General features: G+C 38.2%; 2 protein-coding genes and 1 pseudogene across 4 annotated transcripts; all 3 read left to right on the top strand.

The window, feature by feature from the left end:
- Positions 1-2,811: 2,811 nt before the first annotated feature.
- On the top strand, positions 2,812-4,095 carry LOC129408950 (uncharacterized). 2 transcript variants are annotated; one of them, XM_055153868.1, is made up of 5 exons: positions 2,812-2,891; positions 2,983-3,285; positions 3,382-3,472; positions 3,821-3,902; positions 3,985-4,095. In XM_055153868.1, the coding sequence occupies exons 1-5, from the start codon at positions 2,831-2,833 to the stop codon at positions 4,048-4,050; spliced, it is 603 nt and encodes a 200-aa protein (XP_055009843.1). In that variant the 5' UTR covers positions 2,812-2,830; the 3' UTR covers positions 4,051-4,095. The 2 variants fall into 2 exon arrangements, with proteins under 2 accessions (XP_055009843.1, XP_055009848.1); XM_055153873.1 differs by having other exon boundaries at positions 3,382-3,468.
- Positions 4,096-10,886: 6,791 nt separating this feature from the next.
- Positions 10,887-22,611, top strand: LOC110166658 (poliovirus receptor-like). Of its 2 annotated transcripts, none has more exons than XM_020931941.2 (7): positions 10,887-11,022; positions 11,440-11,781; positions 11,858-12,160; positions 12,793-12,886; positions 18,798-18,955; positions 20,704-20,782; positions 20,866-22,611. In XM_020931941.2, the coding sequence occupies exons 1-7, from the start codon at positions 10,971-10,973 to the stop codon at positions 21,002-21,004; spliced, it is 1,167 nt and encodes a 388-aa protein (XP_020787600.2). In that variant the 5' UTR covers positions 10,887-10,970; the 3' UTR covers positions 21,005-22,611. The 2 variants fall into 2 exon arrangements, with proteins under 2 accessions (XP_020787600.2, XP_020787601.2); XM_020931942.2 differs by having other exon boundaries at positions 18,801-18,955.
- On the top strand, positions 17,975-18,091 carry LOC129409028 (5S ribosomal RNA; annotated as a pseudogene).
- Positions 22,612-22,774: the final 163 nt, after the last annotated feature.

The following is a 22,774-nucleotide window of genomic DNA, read 5'->3' on the forward strand; positions in this document are numbered from 1 at the left end:
GCATTTTTTATGTAAAATTCACTGCTGTAATATCAAGTACAATTACTTGTCAGTATTAACCCTCTCAGGCTCTAATTAAATTTTAGTAACAGGAAAAAATCTGGTATTTGGGGAAAATTATCATATGGGGTATTAATATACAATCCTGACCTTTTTTTTTTGAGAGAGACCTTCACATCCAATGCGTTCTGGGATGTTACAGATTTGCAGCATTGGTCCGGTGTGGTAAATTAACACTGAAGACTGAAAATGATATGAACGCTAACTTTATGTGTAAACCACTTTTCATAACAATGAAAACATAAAGCACCTTGTAACAGTGCTTTACAGTGGCAGAACAACATCACTTTTTTGTGTGGTGCTCCAAGAAACAATTTTTATCCTTTGTAAACAACAAAAGTACTTTGCACTTTTGGCAGGTCGTTTGCATGAAGCCATTCTTGCACAGTCTGCATTGTCCACGTTTATCAGCATGGATGGGAAAAAAGGCTCCTGAGTAAAAAAAATCTCATAAAATATGGATTTGGAGTAAGTAGGTAATTGGCGTTTAGCTGTTGCAAATCTGCAACGCCTGCCTGGAGAGGGATAAGTAAAATGTACTTACCACCATGAATTGTTACAAATTTTTTTTAAGTTTGAAGTTGTAAATAAAGATGTAAATAAATTAAGTAAAATATATAAAATATTGTCATAATTAATTGCATTGATGAAATAAATAAATGTTATATGTCTAGTATTTACTGATGTATAATAGATGGTAAATGGTCACATTTTTATATAGCGCTTTTCCACCTTCAAACCACTTAAAGCGCTTTAAACTACTCACCCATTCACAAAAACTATTAAAACTAAACAATTACTCAGTAAATTCATGACTATTAATTGTGGTAGTAAGTACATTTTACTTAATACAACAAAGCAAAGCAATAACATTTGCTTGCACCTTTAAACGCATGCAGTGGGCTACTTGTGCATTACTACTCAGCACTGAAATATGAACAAAAGTGAGGCTAGTTTTCAATAGTCATTTCACCCACTTGTTTAAATAGAAATTTCTGCCTGGATTCAAATGAGAGTCATGTGAAAGACAAACTTCTAAGGCAGGAAATGTCAAAGCATGTTACTTCAACTCTCTAGTAGCATTTGACTTGAACTACATGTAAACTATGTTAGAAGATTAAACGTAACTTAGATTTAGACTTTAACAAACTTTATTGACCCACAAGGGAAATTAGTAGCTCACACATGACAATAAATCTAACAACAAAGAGCTAAAATATAACAGTTAATAATAAGTTCACCTGTACACTGGCTATGTTTTAGAGGGTTTAGAAAAAAATGCATCACTTTGTAAGCTAAATTCAGAAACTAATGCCTCTGCAAAGTATCATAATTGCATAGCATAGGAAATGAAACCGTCAGTACAGAATTTCCTCAGCATCAAACACAGTGCGCAGAGAGGTCATCTTTGAATGTACAGTGGTGTCTAATATACATATAAAAAACTGTGTTGCATAATCACACTGCCTAATTATTGTCAATCATTGTTGTAATTAAGGCGTTTGCAAATAAGTGATAATTTCCCAGTGCTAAACAGATGCAGTGTTATGGACTTGCAGTGTGTGTTGTCTCATCACAGTCCTGCTGAGTATAACCAATGGCGTCTGCACACTGCCATACCAGGCCCCTCGTCATTAACCTGGCCTTGAGCACTACATTTGTATTATTTGATTGTGTTTTTGTATGTATTAGATTGCATTTTATATTGTCCACGTACAACACTTTAGGTAGTTGTGATTTTAAATGTACTTTATAAACACACTTGACCTAGGAACAAAGATGTCAAACAACTCAGAGGCTGTAGGTGACATATCACACCTACACTTCACACAAATTTCGTGCACTGACAAAGCTGCATTCATGATGAAAAATGCATTCAGGTATTTAAACATGAAGCAACAGCATCTGATTTTATGTCATCTATATTCCAAAAACAACACTTTTTTTTCTCACAATATGAAATGTCTAACTCAACATTTTTAATTTTGGTTCTTTTTTAAAATACAAACAAAAAAAAATGATATGTTTCTTTTCACAGTTACTCATCTCTGTTTTGGTTTTTGGTCATATTTTTTTTACTTCCGCTTAAGTAACTGTACCAACAAAGGCTGTGGTTACATTTCCCACTGTGGGTATAACTATGTCAGTGCTCAAAGCTTTATGTGAACACTGTTAGATGATTCAAACACCTGACCTTCAGATGTCATTTGGTTTAGGAATCTATTTGGAAATTAGATTAAAACAAATAACTTTACATCCAAACTGTCTGAAAGCTCTTTTGAAAAAGACTTGCACCTCTCTCCTCGAGTATGTCTAATTTTGAGCGGACCTGTGTGTGGCTGTGTGGCACAGTGGGTGATAAAATTATTAAAATCACATGCAAACAGCAAAAACATTGAATTTCTTTCTGGTCATGGTCCCTCTGAACACTCACATCCGATTTAATGGTTTACGTGTTTAAATTTAAATCATCTTAAATGTCCAGAAATTAGATCAGTTTTCGATGTGCATGTTATGTTGTATATTATAATAATGTTTCCTCATCACAAACATACTGTACCTGGTGTTGTGTTTTGTTTCATTCACACATGTTTAACTCTTATTAAGAACTTACTGAGTACCACTACTTAGACAACACCACCCCCTATGCTAGTGGAATCAAGTGTTAAGCTTGACCTTTTCCTGGAAAGACAAACCCCTGATACTTCCTTTGTGCTACTACCACATGTTCAGACTGTTTATAGACACTCTATGGTTCAGACCTGATGCAATGGTCACTGTAGTGGAAACTCTTCTGCCACTCATTCTGATCTGCAGTCATGCTTTTGCAGGTAGGACAGTAACAGCAACATTGTCCTTTACTAAAACTATTCTATTTGTCATTTGCAATATTATATATTTTTTTATTATTTTGATTTCTAGATTCAGTCAGCAGCATCATGGCATCAAGAGGAGACCGGGTCAATCTCACATGCAGTACGCCAAATATACGAATAACACAAGTCAACTGGTCCAGAGGAAAATACCATTATGCATTTAACGACAACAAAACATCATCAAATTTCAGTGACACATTTGTTATAGACCCAAAATTTCCACCAAGTTTAAGTATTTTGGATTTTCAACAAAATGACACTGGAATCTATAAATGTGTTGTAACTAACAAAAAAGGTCTAGAAACTACCATCTGGAACGTAACGCTGACAGAAAAGGATCAGACTAAAGGTAAGTAAAGCAAGGCAAAATATGACTAATTTAAGTGTTGCCAAATTTCATATTTTTATATAAAATAAATTAAATATATATTAATGTTGTGTGCAGGAGTAAGCGTGATTTTATTGTCTGGAATCTTCATATACATCTCAACTATGGGCGGATTACTCATTTGTTCTTCAGCTGTTTGTCTCTGTATGTGAGTACAAAGATTATTTATTATTTTACATGAAAATAACAAAAGTGTGTTGTATTTTAACTGGTGCATTTGGAAGTACCGTGAATTTAGTCTTTTTTGCATAATTTCCCTTGTCAACACCGGCACCAGTGTGAACACTCACTGATTATTATTGTTTTCTTTAGTTTTATTTTTTGTTATAAATTGATAAAAACACATGCAAACAGCAGAAACTATGTTTTTTTTTTTTTTCTGCTGATTGTCCCCCTGAATACTCGTCTCAGATTTAGTGGTGTGTATGAACATAGCCACTGTGTAAGAATGCAAAATGCCGTGAAACAGTTTTTCATAACTTAATTATTTTTGCAGATTTTGGAGAACATCAAACCAACACGAGGGGCAGAGTCAGACAGATGGGGCTTTGCAGACAGCCATGCAGTCGGGAGAACAGGTCAGAGGAACTAAATATTATATTATTACTTAAGAAGAAACTATTCATATTTATTGTCTTAACTGTCTTTCTCCTGTTCTAGGGCAGACCACTGGATGGCGCTGTTGATCAATATGTAGAGAGAGTGAACTCCATCTATGAACTGTGATAAAAGATTTAATAATAGTTACAAAAAAACAAAAAAAAAACAAACAAAAAAAAAACATTTGTGTACTAGACTAGACAGACTAGTGCCACTATTACTTGGCCTCATATGGAAGTTTCCATAAGGTACTGTGAAGAAATAATAAAATGAGAGCTCTTGTTGTAATATTTCTTTTATGTATCAGCCTACACCACAGCAGAAAGCCATTTTGTTACCAGACTAGTCCATTAATCTAGAAGTAATCTCACAAGTGTTTAGTACTGTATACAGAGACGGACACTCATTACTACCCATCTTGTACAGGGGGTTGGGGGACAGGAGGGTCTTGGGGGACCAAGGGTCTTTAAAAGTTAAGTTATCCAGCCACAGTAAAGTGTAACTGGGGCTAATTGACCTGGGTTACACCTACAAGCGTCAAGTTCAAACTCCCTCTGTAGTGTAAATATCGTCTAATGGTGCGGATGTGTTAAACTCAAAACCATGAAGTTCACCCACACATGCAGAGTAATCCAGATGGAGCAGTATATCAAAACTTTCATAACAAAGACAATATCATAGTATGATGAATGATCTCTCACTTACATCTAACAAAAGCACATTTGTACTTTTGCACAGTGCACAAAATCTTAGACTTGAAGAAACCCTCTGACTTTATAAACAATCAGATTTTGCTGTCTAGGTTGACTCAGTTTTACGTCTCCAGTCAAGCTCTTCAATGGTTTACACTGTATCTGTCTCACAGTATGTGCTAGTTGATGGTGTAAAATCACAGTGTTTAGATTGTGATGTTGGTGTCCTGCAGGGGTCAATCCTTGAGCCAGTGTTATTCTCCCTTTTTATCAACAACTTGCCAAATGCTTGTCCAGATGTATTTTCACAGATGTATGCAGACGATACAAGCATCTACACTGAAGCCAAGAGCTTTCAGCAAGCTGCTGATGGTCTCACAGCTGCCCTATTGTCTGTGCATAACTGGTGCAAGGATTCGTGCCTCTTGTTAAACACCAAAAGACTGTCTGTATGTACTTCTCAAAGTGTCATACCGAACTGAAGCAATGAAATATTTTTCTTAATGGAGCAGAACTTCATCTGGTTGCAGAATTTAAAAACCTTGCAGTTAATCTAGATCCAATATTGTCCTTCAAAAGTCAAGTAACTCAATTTAATAATCTGAATTTTCGTCACATCAGGAACAACTTAAACATGAATGCTACTAAAACTTATTTCTGCTCCTTGATTATTTCTGTACTGTTTAACCACTTGGTCTCTTGTCTGCCCCACAACTCTTAAAAGCATTGAAAACGTTTATAAAAGAGGTGTAAAAATACTTGATAAAAAACCCATTTCCCAACATCACTGTCACATTCTGAAAAAGAAGACTCTATAGTTATTTTAAAGCTCAAATGAAAAACTGGTTATGGTCAAACCAAACATGTCCTCATTTATAGTTACATTGTGATTTTAGTTGATCTTTCATAGAGACATATTTGCATGTATGGACAAAATATGTATTGCATGTGTGGCCAAATTGACTTAAAAAATAACAAGAACTGTGCAATGACTGGACTGTTATATATTTTATTATAATATTTTATTGTTTGGTGACCTGTGACCTCAGCCCTTAGGGACTAGGGGATGGAAATTAGCCTTTGGAAATAATCCGGTGTGTTTATATTCATGTTGTGTCATGTCTGTCCATTAACATGCACTGTCCCAGTCAAATAAATCAATACATAAATAAATACAAAACATACTAGATAAGATAAAATACATAAAACAAACAAACAAACAAAAAAACACAATGTTAAACATGCAGAGGAAAGACTGACCACAAACATTCTGCTATTGACCACATTAACATTTATTTTTAGAACTAAAATAGTATTCATAATACCATACGCATATATGACAACATAACATCATCGAATGTCAGTGACACGTTTGTGATAAACCCAAAGTTTCCACCAAGTTTATGTATTTCTGGACTTTTAAGAAAATGACACTGGAATCTATAAATGTGCTTTAATTCAACAAACAGGTGAAAAAATATCATCTGGAATGTAACACTGAAGGAAAAGGATCAAACTAAAGGTAGATTCAGATGACAAAACATGGCTAATGCTAACATTGTAACATTTCATATTTTTATATAAAATATTAACACATAATGAAATACATATATATGTTGCGTGCAGCAGTAAGCATGCTGTCATTGTCTGTAATCTTCATATACATGCTGTCTTCTAAGGGCGGATTGCTACTCATCTGCTGCCCTTTCTCTTAGTTAAGCACCTCTCTCTTCGAGTATGTCTAGGTGTGAGTGGACCTGTGTATAGTTGTGTGGCTCAGTGGGTGATAAAATTATTAAAATCACTTGCAAACAGCGAAAACTATGAATTTCTTTCTGGTCATGGTCCCTCTGAACACTCACATCAGATTTAGTGGTTAAGGTGTAATTTAAATCATCTTAAATGTCCAGAAATCAGATCAGATTTTGATGTGCATGAACATAATCAGTGTGTAAGAATACAAAATGTGTATGTAATAGTTTTTCATAACTTATTTATGTTTGGAGATTTCAGCAAACATCAAACCAACACGAGGGGCAGAGTCAGGTTTTGTATACAGTCGTGCAGGCTGGAGAAGAGGTCAGAGGAACTAAATATTACTTTAAGGTATCATATTACTCTATTTATGTTGTATATTATAATATTGTTTCCTCATCACAAACATACTGTACCTGGAGTTATGTTTTGTTTCATTCACACATGTTTAACCCCCTATGCTAGTGGAATCAAGTGTTAAGCTTGATCTTTTCCTGCAAAGACAAACCCCTGATACTTCCTTTGTGCTACTACCACATGTTCAGACTGTTTATAGACACTCTATGGTTCAGACCTGATGCAATGGTAACTGTAGTGGAAACTCTTCTGCCACTCATTCTGATCTGCAGTCATGCTTTTGCAGGTAGGACAGTAACAGCAACATTGTCCTTTACTAAAACTATTCTATTTTAAATTATGCATTTTAAACATTATCAAATTTCAGTGACACATTTGTGATAAACCCAAAATTTCCAACAAGTTTAAGTATTATGGACTTTTAATAAAATTGTGTTTTAATTCAACAAATAGCTTTAAAAAAAATTTAACCAGGCTGGTGCCACCTAGTGCCTTCGCTCAGTTCCATTTCTCTCCAGCGACTAGGTCAGGAACATGGATCTATTAAAATAATCAGTCAGGAATCACCTTAGACGGTTTGCAACCTGAAAGTGCATGCCCGGGCACCAGCCAATCAGCAAAGAGCCATACATTCTGTGTTGGCAATGATTCCTGAGATCAAGGATTTAAAGCCGGAACACAAAGAGAATGTTATTGTCCTTCTTCCTACGGGATTTGGAAAAAGCTTAATAGAAAAGCTTAGCGATGCATTACATACGTCACAACCAAATAGCAGCAGCTGGTTAAATTAAAAAAGTACCTGCCTACCGTTGAGTGAACAAATCCTAACGCTGTGAGGTCAGATGGTTTCCATGAAGTGAAACCGGCTGATGAATTAGGCTAAAAAGAATATAATCTGACTAGAATGTAACACTAAATGAAAACGATCAAACTAAACATAGGCTAAGATGACGAAACATGGCTAATGCTAACATTGCCAAATTTAATATTTTCTATATATATATATATATATAAACATAATGAAATACATATTGTTATGTTGTGTTGTGTACAGCAGTAAGCATGTTTTCATTGCCTGTAATCTTTATATACATACCAGAGACTGTATAAAAGATGTACAGTCAAGGATAAAATTGTTGGTACCCCTCTGGTAATGAAAGAAAAATCAACAATTTAACTGAAATAACTTGAAACTAAGAAAAGCAATAATAAATAAAAATGTCCTGAAAAAAAAACTATGAAAATCAGACACTGTTTTTGAATTGTTGTTCAACAGAATTATAAAAAAAATAATAATAATATTAATGAAACTGGCCTGGACAAAAATTATGGTACCTCTAGAACAATATATAGAATTGAACAATAGGGACATGTTAAACTTCGGTGTGTCCTCTAATCTGCATTACAGGTGTCTTCAATCTTATCCTCAGTCAGTCTGCCTATTTAAAGGGAGACATGTTGTCATCAGGCTGTTTGGAGACATGATGGAGACAACACTGAACATAGACCAGAAAAAGTGAAGAAGAGAACTGTGTCAGGAAACTAGAAAGAAAATGATAGACAAGCAGATTAAAGATAAAGGCCATAAGACCGTCTCCAAGCAGCTTGATGTTCCTGTGATTACAGTTACACATGTTCTTCAGAAGTTTAACGTCCACAAGACTGAAGCCAACCTCCTTGGATGTGGCCACAAGAGGAAAATGTATGACAAATTGAAGAGATGGATCATACAAATGGAACGAAAGAGCCCCAAACCACCTCCAAACAAATTAAATGTGAACTCGAAGGGCAAAGTACATCAGTGTCAGATTGCACCATCCATCACTGTTTGAGCCAAAGTGGACTTCATGTGAGGACACCATAGCGGAGAGCAAATCATAAAAAAGTGAGACTGGAATTTGTCACAGTGCATATTGACAAGTCACAAAGCTTCATTGGTCAGATGAGACAAAACTACAGCTCTTTGGCAAGGCACATCAGCTCTATGTTCACAGACACAAAAATGAAGCACACCAAGAAAATAACACTGTCCCTACTGTGAAGCATGGAGGAGGCTTGGTTTTGTTCTGGGGCTGTTTTGCTGCATCTGGCACAGGGTGTCTTGAATCTGTGCAAGATACAACGAAATCTCAAAGCTATCAAGGTATTTTGGACCGAAATATGTTGCCTAGTGTCAGAAAGCTTGATCTTGGTTGTAGGTCATGGGTCTTCCAACAGGATAATGATCCAAATCACACAGCTAAAAACACACAAGAATAGCTAAGAACAAAACATTGGACTGTTCTGGAGTGGTCTTCTGTGATCCCAGATCTCAATTCTACTGAACATCTGTGAAAGGAGCTGAAACATACTGTCTGGAGGAGGCACCCTTCAAACCGGAGACAACAAGAACAGTTTGCTTATGAGAAATGGGTCAAAATACCATCTGATCAGTGCAGAAGTCTCATTGACAGTGACTGAAATCGTTTGTTTGCAGAGTTTGTTTCAAAAGGTTGTATAACAAAATATAAAGTTCAGGGTACCATCATTTTTGTCCAGGCGAATTTCATTATTTCGTTTTTTCTAATTATTCTGTTGAACCACAGGTGAAAAGCAATGTTTGATTTTTGTACCGGAGTTACGTAATCAGAGTACAAATTATGAGTAACTGTATTCGGTTACAGTTACTGTTTAAGTGAATGGTAATTGGATTACAGTTACTTTTTGAAATAAATGGATTACACGGCGGTATTTTCCTGTTTTCACATTCCGGGCTATATCCCTTTTTTTTTTTTTTTGGTAATTCCACTTATTGCCGGACACTAAACCAGGACTAAACCAGGTCTAAAACCAGGTCTAAACCAGGACTAAACCAGGACTAAACCAGGTCTAAACCAGGACTAATCCAGGTCTAAAACCAGGTCTAAACCAGGACTAAAACCAGGTCTAAACCAGGTCTAAAACCAGGTCTAAAACCAGGTCTAAACCAGGACTAAAACCAGGTCTAAAACCAGGTCTAAACCAGGACTAAACCAGGTCTAAACCAGGTCTAAAACCAGGTCTAAAACCAGGTCTAAAACCAGGTCTAAACCAGGACTAAAACCAGGTCTAAAACCAGGTCTAAACCAGGACTAATCCAGGTCTAAAACCAGGTCTAAACCAGGTCTAAAACCAGGTCTAAACCAGGTCTAAAACCAGGTCTAAAACCAGGTCTAAACCAGGTCTGAACCAGGACTAAACCAGATCTAAACCAGGACTTATCCAGGTCTAAAACCAGGTCTAAACCAGGTCTAAAACCAGGTCTAAACCGGGACTAAAACCAGGTCTAAACCAGGTCTAAACCAGGTGTAGAACCAGGACTAAAACCAGGTCTAAAACCAGGTCTAAATCATGTTTAAAACAGGATTTAACAGGACTAAATCATGCTGTGCAGAACGTGTCTCCTCCTCTTCTATCAATAATATTTTTAATTTGGTTAAGTAAAGACTGGGCATTTCATAGTTTTTTAGCAGATTAAACATTTTATGTTATGATATCCTAGTCTTTGTTTCTATACAGAAAATCAAGTAATTCAGAGTATTCAGATTACGTTACTCACTTTAAGTAATTTAATGGATTATGTTACAAACTACATTTTGGGGTATGTAATCTGTAATCTGTAGGGAAATACATTTTAAAAGTAACCTTCCCAACACTGTATGTGTGTGTGTGTGTGTGTGTGTGTGTATATATATATATATATATATATATATATATATATATATATATATATATATATATAATATATATATATATATATATATATAGGGCGGACTGCTACTCATTTGTTTGTCTCTGTAGGTGAGTACAAAGAGTATTCATTATTTTCCATGTAAATAAAAAGGAGGAGGGAGTTATGAGGCTGGTATTTATAGCCTAGTAGTACAGTATACGGAGACAGTCTATTAAATTACTTAAAATCTTCTATGGAGGGTTGGGGACAGGGGTCTTCTTGTGGGTCTTTAATTACTGATGTTTTATGTTTTTATTTGTTTGCATTGTGATTTTAATTTTTCTTTATCTGTAAAGAACTTAGTAAAGAATTACTTTGTGTAAGAACTGTGATCATACACATTACTTTTTTATACAGTCTGATATATATATAAATACAATTTCAACAGCACATTCCTGACCTGGAGGGGGAGTTATTGGGACTTGGAACTGCATGTGGTGTGAAGGATAACCCTACCACTGGTACACTCCCAGTATCTGTTCTAGAAGGAAATGTACAGTTTACTGGTGATAATCTTTGTTCTACGAAACGCTGTGATACAAGGTGGGTTTTTTTATTCAGTAGGAACTTCTGTGTGGATGTAGCGTAGGATACATAACTATTCGATTCCTCGAGTGGGCAGCGCGACAAAGAGGGCTGAGTCCGTGTTTACTTTTTCCACGGTTTTTGAGCTACATAATAGCCTATTCAGAATTCAGACCACTTGACCGCAAAAGCTAGTTCGCATGATTCAAGTCGAGTGTTTATAATTTTCTGTGGTCATTTATCAATGTTTCTGATCGTAAAATAGGCCTAGTCTGTTGAGGATGCTACGTGCTAATCTAGCATTTACACTTCACATATAGCCTACTTGATGTTTTCATAGTAAAATTTAGATAGGCCTGGTTTTAGACCTATTTTATTTATGACTTCGAAGGGTCTGTTGTCATAACCCTTTCATTCATGCTTATTTTCTTGCAGCTGTGCAGGTGATTGGGGGGAGCGTGTCTGTTATCCAGGGAGACACCGCTGTTTTTCCCTGCTTCCTCACTGAAACTACAGAAAGCCTGACTCAGATTACCTGGCAAAGGAGAACCAGACTGATTAAAGACAACACTAATTTCTACACCATTTTGAAATCAAACGGTCCGTTTTACGTCAATGGGCAGGATGAGCGATTCCACTTTGTAGGAAATTTTTCTCTAAGAAATGGATCGTTGCAATTGTCCAACGTGACACTGTCTGATGAAGGGACCTATACATGCATATACACTTTGTTTCCTAGTGGTAACGTCAAGACAGAGATACCGCTGAATGTACTAGGTATTAAAACTGCTCCATGTTTTGTATGGCTATATATTTGGTTCTTAGTAACTGTTTCCCAATTTTGATATTGCAGTGCCTCCAGAAACCACACTGAAAGACAATTTCCTCACTGTGGGGAATGAGGAGGTAGTTCTTGCGATTTGCAAAGCTGCATATTTCTGGCCTTCAGCGAACGTGGGCTGGGACTTAGGAAGACTGTCTCTGCTGCTGAGAGTAACAAACAATTCAACCCAAAACGCGGATGGGACAACCACTACAGTCAGCACTTTGCTTGGTACTCCCACAAGAAACCTCCACAATCATTCCATACAATGTGTAGTCAGGAGTCCAGCATTACCAAATGGGACCACACTACCTCTCAATATTCAGATCCACTGTGAGTTTTATATTAAATAACTTTTCATTCTGTCTGTGTTCTATAATAAATAGCTGAAAATAGAGGGACGAGAGTATGAGGGATGAGGATGGCTCACAAAATAGTCATAGCAAATATAAATCACATTATCCTTTACTAATGGAAAAACAGCTGTTCAAATTCAAACTACTCTTTTATAGTGTAAATATCATCTGATATTGAGCTGGTGCAGATCTGTTCAACTGAAAACCATAAAGTTCACTCGCACATATTTATGAATCCATATTATATTTATTTATGAATCCATATTATATTTATACATTTTGTGTAATTTAAAATGCATAATTTTTTAAATATTTATTTATAAGCTTTATTGAATATAAGTTGCCTTACCTGAGTGATATATTTTAGTCTCTTGTGCATGCTTTTATACTAGGTGTTACAATATAATTTTTATCATTCGCCACATGTGTATAAAGTATTAATTTGATAGTAGATTCTTTGTTGACTTTTAAGATCACCACACCCTTAAACTAACATACAATACTTTGAACCTACTCCATTCATTCGTGCATTGTGTATGAGTCACAGAACACAGGCTTTGGAATTCCCCTTCTGGACTTTGATTTAACTGTGTTTCCTTTTTCCTTTAGTCCCACCAAGTGAAGTCAGGATACGTGAACTATCCAAAACTTCATTTGAGTGTGTGTCTGAAGCCAACCCAGAGGCCAACTACACATGGAGAAGGTATAAATATCTTATTATTCATGTTCTGTAACCACATTTTAAAAGGGACATATTTTAAATCACATTTAAAAGGTACTTCACTAACAAGAACCACGCCACAACAATGGTATACGATAAAAATATTTATTGATGATATGGATATTGATATGATATGGTTCTTTCTCAGGCAGGAAGCTCTATAGATGATGAGGCCTTCAGCCTGAAAAAAACTGAAAGGGAGTGGCTGAGAGAGAAGAGACACATTGTGTTTTTGGGATAGGCCTGTGTAACTAGGGCGTCTGGATAATTGGAGATGTCGTTGAGCTGAACTAACTCCATAGGCCCAATCTTGCCCCTGATAGTAGCACTAGCACAACTGTGGGCTGTGGAGCTCTAAACAGGAGGTATGCCGTGCCTGAATATCGGGTGGAGTGGAGTAGACTGAGGGCCTGGTGTGGCACGTTCAATGAATTGCCAGAATTTAAAAATAAGTATCAAACTAGTCGACTGAAAAACAACATGTACCATGCTCAAGAATTCCTTTATTTTTCTTTTCTTTTCTTTTTATTTTGTAAATGCTACAGCGGTCCCAGATTGATTGACTGGTTGAGATGTCATCACCATATATGTACTGTACTTGGACCATGCCACTCCAGCCTCCAGCAGCGAAGTGCAGGCTGACCTGGACACGACCCCTCCTTAACACTAGCACTAATGCTAAGATCAGGGGCAAAATCGGGCCCTACATATTTAAAGCTTTGAATCATCATAACAGTGTTCCTTCATCATTTGCTTTTGTCATTATATTTCAGTTAGTTCATGGATGTTTGAGTAATCCAGTATTGTTTTGTTCTTGTGATTTGAGTGTTTGTTCTGTTTTCGTCTGCCCCTTATCTCCACCCTTAGCCCTGTCTTGCATTTAAACAAGTAAATGAAAATCTGCTACTTTATGGTGAAATGCAGCTATCAGGGGTCGGGCCTCTTCAGTTTTGAACACAAAGTTAATGACCCATTTTGAGCTGTTTTACTTTAATAATGGGTGTACGAGAAACAAAAATGCATAATTTGTCCTTTTAAAGTAATAAATATAAAATGTTTTGTAACAAACCCTGGGCTCGACATTAACGGTTGTCCGCTGGTCCGGGGCAACTAAAACTTTTGTCCGGGCAAGTACTCTCCTCTGCCAGTTGCCCGAGCGGGCAAGTGAAAATAAAGCGACACTCTAGTCCCCCAGTAATAATAACTATTTATTTGGTTGACAAACAAAGCGACGGGTTGTCCGTTTATAACGCATTTTTTTCATTTCCGTGAAAGGAACAGATAGGTCCAACCTTTTGGACTGCCACGAAAAACGGCCGCGGTGACAAGTGCTCACTTCATGCGCGCTGCTGTGCGCATCACAGTCAATGTTTTGTCTTTCCCACTGACTGTAGGCATCTTAAATAAAACGGACGTAGTATTACGCTGCCTCCTGCACCACAATCTTTGCCCAGTCAATCAAAAATGTCCCTTAGTGCGGACCGCGCTACTCCACCCCTTTTGTTTTGTCTCTCATTCTACCGTCACATCTCACATATCTAGGCAGCTTCATGACGCGTCGGAATGAAAATCGAACTCAGGGTTAAACCAAACTCCAAAAATTTGCCATATATTTATCAAGCCTACTCACTAATCTCAGTAATTAGTTAAAATGCATAGGTTATTATTATAGCCCGTGCTTTTGGGAATAACATTCACTGGGACGGTACCGGGGCGTCTCCAAGCGATACGTGCGCTCTGTGAGCGGGGCGTGTGTCACCGGAGGACCACGCCGCGTGACATTAAACCTGCTTCTCTACTTCAGTCCTCATGGAGCCCTGTACGTGCACACTCCCACATCGTAATGAGATCCATTCATAGAGAACAGTCCTACCTGTGCGCCTCCAGTGCGTCGCTCCAGTGCCACGCGCGTAAATCCCGTGTTTTCTTAACCTATTACGCAGCGACGAGAAGCGCGAACAAGGACCTAAATTTAAGCAGTCCAAACTAACTCCACAGTAGAGGACCGAGATATGTAGTAGTTTTCTTTATAAGTGCGCAAAGGGTATAGTTACAATTTATGTTTTTATGCAAATTAATGGCCAATATTATTAAGCAAATACTTTTCAGTCATTGAATAACTTTATATCTATGTTAATTCATATTTTAAAACAGAGTAGGCTACTATACACGGTTCAGGTATAACTCCAAATGCGCACGCAAATAAACGCACAACTGATTGTCACGAAGACTGACCTGCGCTTAAGTTTCGCTTTTGTTTCTCGTTTTCTGCACTTTATATAAAAGGCAGCGCATGGAGCATGTGCTCTTACTTTGATTAATAACTTTACGCTTTTGCTACTCGGAGGAGGACGGAGGAGAATTATGGAGAACTTTAGGCAGATTCGTTTGGATACATCTTTACGCACACGCGCTCCACGCTGGATATATTTACCAATGAGGAGCAGGGTTTTTGCGGAGTTTTGGTTCATATTATGTTTGGCTTAAATTTGACGCGGACACTGCAGGCTGTGACTGGATGTGGATTTATTATTACGCACTTTGGCTTTGAGACACTATAAACGCCCCGCACTGGAGACTGGGTGTTTTCGGGTGGATACAAGTTTCACGCTGCACCTTGTTTCTTCAGCCCTTCTGTTTTACCGGTAAGAGACACACTGCACTTAGCTTGGACATATGTAAGACATGCTCAACATGTTAAACATGAGCGCTGTTTGTGCAGTACATTTGCGCAGAGCGCAGTACTGACGCGTGAACACCTGCACTACTGATACATTGAAGTGAAATTAAAGTGTGTGTTGGCTTATTGACGCGGGCATTTAATGAAAGGGACCGAAAGTGGGCACCGAGCGAACATTTGTTTTTTTTAATACCAGTTTTTTAGTACTTACCAGTACTTACCGGGCCTTTTTGGTCGATGCCTACTTGAAACAGAGTTTCGATACCCAACGCTATCTGCGCAGACTATAGGCTCGTGCAAGTCCAGTTCTATGGTGTACTGGCACTAAAATATTTGGAATGTGAAATGTGCAAGTGAAAGTCAGTTTCTTAACCTGTGGGCGAGGGTCCAAGGGAAGGACTTATAAGGCTATATATTTGTGAAGCTCATGAAGCCAAAATTTACTTTAAACATACAGAAAGTAAATCAGAAGTAATTCAAAGTAGTGTAACTCCATTACATATGAGGGACAATACTGCATTACAAAATGTTACACTACAAAAGGCAATATGATCACAGTTTCAGATTAACTTGCTCATTGGTCCCAGCACTGGTCCCAGATGACAGCAACCAGGACTATAGATGTTCTGTCATATTTATCTATAATCACATTAGTTCTAGTTGTCACCTGCCCATATGGGTCTGACAACCTGAGACACGTTGAGGCACTCTTAGATCTCTGAGTGGATACAAGAGAACAATTTAATGAGAAGACCAATGATAATCATTTTCATCTCATATACATACAAATTTGGACACACTTTTTCATTTATGCTTCTTTTTTCCCCTCCATATTTACACTGTGGAGTGTAGTATGAAATGATTTAAACTTGTTTTATATATTTGAGATTCTGCCCCACTCTCTCAAACCATTTAGTCATTGTGGTCATGTTATGTTGGTATTCATATGAAAAAAAAGTTTTTATATGCCTGTGCTAGAGTTCTAGTCAAGACTGCATTAACTGAGGCCAAGACCTGTTTGAGACCTCAGGGTCCTGAGACCAGGACAAGACCAAGACCACAGCCCATCGAGACCAAATCATGACCATCTTTGTCATTTTTTACATTTATTTGGATTTTACAGTTATTTTGGCACATATATATCAATATTTTTAGAAATCTATCTCCATTTTATCTGATAAATGTTAATTTAAGATTAAATTAAGACAAGCAAACTGTACTGTACTGAACACTGCCCTTTTTTAGACTTTGTGCCAACAATGTAACATAAATTTGGATTCGTTTTAGTATTATTTTTCTAATCTGTGGGCAATGAAGAGGGAGCCCGTTTGTGCTATATGCAGGGAGGAGCGAGAGCGCGAAAAGAAGGAGCAGATGACGTGAGGCAGATGGGCAGGTAGAATGTTTTAAAAAGTTTAACCTGCCCTGTGATACATTCTGGTACGAGAGGGTACACGCTGTTGCGGACAAGGCACGCGCGCTGGGGGCGCTCCACACAAATGCACAGGCTGCAGCGAGACACCCCGCACGCACCCGCACACCGGTACAAGTTTATTGCCGAGAGCAGTGGCCGTAATGAAATATGATCGCACCTGTCTAAAGTCAGACCTCGAGTCCGAGACAAGACCGAGTCCAAGCGCCTTCAAGACCGAGTCCAAACGTGGTCGAGTCCGAGACGAGACCAATAACTCGTGTAACCTCGCGAAACCACAGCCGTGCGTCAACGCAAAGGCGGTTCTACCGGCAGCTTGCAGCAGGAAGTACACGCGCAGCTCTGGCTCTGTGTTTCTCAATGAGAAAGACGATCAAATTTGACTGGGCGCGTTTAGCCGCTTGTATCAGGTCTACAGTTAAACTAACAGCTGAACACACTTGTATTTACCTTCTGTACAGGCTGACCACGGCAAAAGCCACGATTTTAAAAAGTAAATTTTAAAGCTCTTATTAACAGTCTTTCTGGACCTGGGCTCTTTTACATGACACAGATCTGCCCCAGGAGCACGTTGTCCTGACGGTAAAGGCACAAATACAACCAAAGATTCATGCTCTGTGTATTTTGATGGGGATACGCGTAGAGTGTCAAAAAATAGGATGGATCCTATTTTCTGAAATCTACGCGTGCAGGACACGTTGCTCCATTCGTGCGTCTAGCACCTGCAGTGAAGCCGTCCTCATTCACTTTCCATGCATTCTAAAAGTTAAACGTCCAAAAGTTGCAGTTTTTACGCTTGCATAGAGCGAAATGTGCATGCAGTCAAGCCAGGCCCTAACAGCTGAACATACTTGTATTCACCTTCTGTACAGGCTGACCAGGGCAAACGCGAGGATTTCAAAATCAAATTTTAAAGCACTAATTAACAGTATTTCTGGACATGGGCTCTTTCACACGACACTGTGGCCATACCAGCTTGTAAAAGCCTGATCCCGTCAGATCTCAGAAGCTAAGCAGGCTGGGCCTAAGTAGTTCTTGAATGGGAGACCGCTAGGAATTCCAGGTGCCACAGTGGGTCGTTGTGTCCTTAGGCAAGACACTTCACCTGCATTGCCTAGTATGAAAGAGGTGTGAGCGTGAGTGATGGTGGTGGTCGGAGGGGCTGATGGCTCAGATTGGCAGCCTCGCTTCCGTCAGTCTGCCCCAGGGCAGCTGTGGCTACAGTAGTAGTTTACCACCACTGAGTGTGGAGTGAATGAATAATGAACTGTAAAGCGCTTTGGGTATCTTGAAAGACGCTATATAAATGCTATCAATCAATCAATCGACACAGATCTGCCCCAGGAGCATGTTGTGCTGAGCCAGGCCCTAAAAAAAGGTCTAGAGTACTACGACACTAGCCTGTGCACATATTTAAAAATATATAATTAACTGAGCACCATTTTGTTTTTCCGGGCAAGTAAGTCTGGGTGTCGGACAAGTAAAAAATTATAGCCACTTGCCCGGTCAAGTACTTGTAAATGCTTAATGTCAAGCCCTGACATACTTTATTTATCCCAAGGGAAATTCAAGATTTGCTGTTGCTGCACAAGGCTGTGTGAGCCAAGCAACCACAAAAGCAGCCCACTGCTCTGTTGCAATGGGGACATTTACTTCAGCAATATATAGCACTTCAAAATGTCCTATCGTGACAGGCATAAAAACAGCTTCAGTATAAAAAATGCAGAGGCAAGGCTGACTGGAAACGTTCTGCTATTGACCACAATGACATGTTTTTTCAGAAGTGGATTGCCGTGGTCAGACTCAGCAGTGAAGGTCAGTGGTGCAGTGCTGCAGATTCTTAATCCCTCTCCACACGTGAACGGTCTGTTTGAGTGCAAAGCAACCAACACCTATGGGACGAATCTAGGACACCTCTACCTGCATCTATCTTCTGAAGGTAAATATTTAATATTAGTATTACTGTCACAATAACACATTTTAACTAAATAATATTTAGGTACTTAAGTAATATCCAAGTATTTAAATTCAAATAACTCAAATTATGAATATTGATTTCAGTAGATTTGACTTGACAAGTAAAATTATCTACCAATGGAATGAAAGCAAAATAAGTTATTTTTCTTATGTTTTGTGTAGCAAGATATATTTTTCTTAATTAATTTTATTTGTCATGTGAAATTTACTCAAATCAAGATAATTTTTTTTTTTTAATTTCAAGTAATTTTAACTTTACAAGGTTTTTAATTTTTTTATTTTTTTTGGCAGTGTAACTTTTCCGTTGGAGGGCCCCCCACCTGCTTGCCTGTTTCTAGTGAGCTTTACATGGAATGTTCCACAGTATGGCATTAAAACTATCTCATTAAACTATACTAAAACAAGCAAAGTTACTAGTCAGATCTGTGGAGAGGCGGTGACAACATAGTGACAAAGAATACAGGATTTTCAAAGTATTCTGTAGCAATAATTGGAAAATGCAAGACAGACTTAAGTTTAAAGGTGCATTGTGTGAGGGTCCATCAAATGCTTTTCTCCATGGAGATGTTATTGCTCTGCCTGAAATGTTTAACAGTATGGTACTAAACCTTTATATCAGGCATGTCCAAACTATGGCCCATGGGCCAAATGCGGCCCTCAGACAATTTTTTCTTGGCCCTCAGGCTTCCAGGTGAATTGGCCCAAATTACCTTGCATCAATTAAAAATTAACCTTTTACTACAAGTTTTTTGAAAATCTACCTTGATAAAGCTCATATTTAATATTTAGTGTGTGGTTTTAAGGATCTTAGCACGAATAGACTGTTGGCTCATTCTAACATGTTAAACCTGCACATATTTCAATTATTCACTGTAATGAGCATCAGTCTACGGCCCTCGATTGGCCCTCTGCTTCATCTGTGTTTAAATATGTGGCCCTTGATGAAAAAAGTTTGGACACCCCTGCTTTATATCTTCATGGAAACAAAATCAGATCAAGTGACAGGCCCGATCTGTGGAGAGGCGACCCCTCTCACTCTCAGAATGCCTGTTTTTCTAGGTATTTTGAGCTGTAAATCCACCTGTAATTGAATGTAAGTTAGAGCTGTTTAATGTCATACTGTGGAACAGTCCAGGCAGAGCAATGACTTATCCATAGAAATAAGCAGGTGATGGACCCTTCACCAGAAAAGTTACACAGTGCACCTTGCTGCTATACAGTGGGACATTACAGGCAAAGCAATAACATCTCCAAGGAGACGAGCAGGGAGAGGACGCCACAAGCAGAAATGTTACATAGAAAAGTTCAACATATTGCTATAGAAAAATATTAACTAGGACCATTTTCTCTGACTTTTAAATAACCTTATAGTACAATGAAACAACTGAGTCATATGCTGAAACGGTATATTAACCTTTAGAACAAGTCAGGGCATGTTCTAAAATAAAGGAACAGGGCACTTACAATCAGTTTCAATTGAAGGACACACCCCAATACATGAGTGATTGCACTCTTGTTCATATCTAGTGTTGACACATGATAGCTGCAACACTTTTCATGTGAAAAGCCAGACCTTTTTGACCTTTTAAAACGGGTTCAGTCTAGTGTACATCTTGATAGTCCTGCTTGAACACAAAGCTATTTCTTTTTGAGTAATATGTAACATTACTTGTAAAACAGCACTAACTGACAAACTTTTTCTCCTCCCAGGAAGCTCTACTGCTGGCTGGATCTTATTTGGTCTTTTACTTTTCATTAATATTGCTGTTGCTGCATGGTGTATTTATAGGTATAGAAATTATTCATAGGGAATTATTTTCAACAGTGTTACTTTTGTACATTAACTGATTATGTTTGTTTTGATATTTTTAGGTCAGATAAAAAGTTCAGCATTCCCTGTTTGGACACAAGCGAAGATGAAACCAGAGAAACAGGGACAGCTTTAGAACCACAAGGGCCAGAAGTACAACCTTTAAATGTGGAAGTCCCCCCCTCATCATCACCATCTTAAGAATAACTGTAGGTCTCGGTTGTATTTGTATGTTTTAATTTAAGCATTAAGTTGGTTTTATTTGGGACTAATAACCAACTCAATTCTCTCTTTTTATCCAACATTTGTGTAGCCAATGGCAGAATTTTTTTAATCCTATTTTGCTACTAGCACAAGTTGTCTGGAGCAATGGTAGATCATCTGCTGCGTTCATGGTGCCTTATTGTCAAATGTGCCGAAAGTTTTACTGGTCACCATAATGATGAAAACCACTGAGTGCGTATACATGCACATCAATAACCCAGTTATTAGCCATATCCTGGTTATGTCAGTATTCGGGTTACTGCGTTTACATCAAGCCCCCAGGTTCCAAAATGGCCGCCCATTCAAGTCAATGGGCTGAGCTCAATGGCGCATGATCCCAGATTAGCCTAGCCCGGCTAGGTACTTCCGGTGGCTGTGGGCCGACCGAGCATGCGCAGTATTGTTCTTTTCTCCCACGGGCACACGCGAATGCACGCGACCACACGCACGGAGCGCGGGCTCGTGTATCACGTGATCGCTTTGACCAATCAGAGCGAGAGGAACGAGAGCGGAGCCGGAGCTAACGAATATAAAGCGTTTTTTTAAGACAACTGAAGGATTTTGAGCGAGAAAAAGTTTATGATCTAAAAATAGGTAAAAATCGCCACAAAATCCGACATTTTTGAAAGTTGTAGGTGCCCTGTCAGCCGAACACGAGCAGGTTGTGATTACATTGCGCTCTATGAGAAAAATCTTCTCTCGGCCCATGGGATTTTTTCGACTGTAGTACCACTGAGTGGCCACTACGTCAACTCGAGGCAGCTACAAGCTAGCAATACTGTATCCAGTTATTTTAATAGATCCATGGTTTACATGCGCACTGAGAAACCGGGATACTCATATCCGCGTATACATGATGAAATGGAGTATCCCGGTTTCTTGACATAATCTTACAAATGCGCAGGCGCAAAAATTAACTTAAATCAATTTCATAAACCAGGAAAAATACAAACCGTGAGCTCCTTTAGCATAAGAAGCTAAGGAGCTACGAGATATCCCACAATCCACTGTGCAGATTCTTCATTAAAATCTGCATAAATAAACTCAACTTTACAACATATAAACCATAAACACTATAGAGCTACATCAGCCCGTTTGATCAGATAATTCAGCTGTGATCATATTTGTTTACGTTTTACAGAAACGAAACTTAAGACCGTTTGGCTAATTAGCATAAACTGTTAGCGGCGATAAGAACAACTCGCTCCTTGCGCCGCTGATGCGTTCCGTTTTTTTTGGACTAAATGACACGACTCTGTGGATTATGTGTGTTATTTCTGTGATAGAAGAGGCGCTAATGATGGTAAGTGTGTTCCGTGCATATAGAGTATAGGAGATAGTTCATGTTTTAGCTTTTCAGCGATCACACGAGTGCAGGTCGTACGAGTGCAGATAGTACGTGTGCAGGTTTAGCGCAGCTCTTAATTTTAATAATACTTTACACTAGTACAGTATGTATACTAATATAGCCTTGTTATGAAAAAATAGAATAAACAGCACAACACAACAAATGACACATTTTTTTATATTTTCCAATAAAGAAATTGTGCATCAAATGAAGCACTAATTGTTTCATTTACATTTCATTTTACACATTCTTATTCACATTCCTATTCATTTGTGTGTATTTTCCATGCATGAACCGTGTAGCAGTATCTGAAGAGCTATTTCCTGTTTCTTAACCTACATAATAACAAGTCACAGTCC

The sequence above is a fragment of the Boleophthalmus pectinirostris genome, unplaced genomic scaffold (genome assembly GCF_026225935.1).
Source record: "Boleophthalmus pectinirostris isolate CB_2022bp ecotype Guang Dong unplaced genomic scaffold, ASM2622593v1 HiC_scaffold_1, whole genome shotgun sequence".
In the NCBI taxonomy this organism is placed as follows: domain Eukaryota; kingdom Metazoa; phylum Chordata; class Actinopteri; order Gobiiformes; family Gobiidae; genus Boleophthalmus; species Boleophthalmus pectinirostris.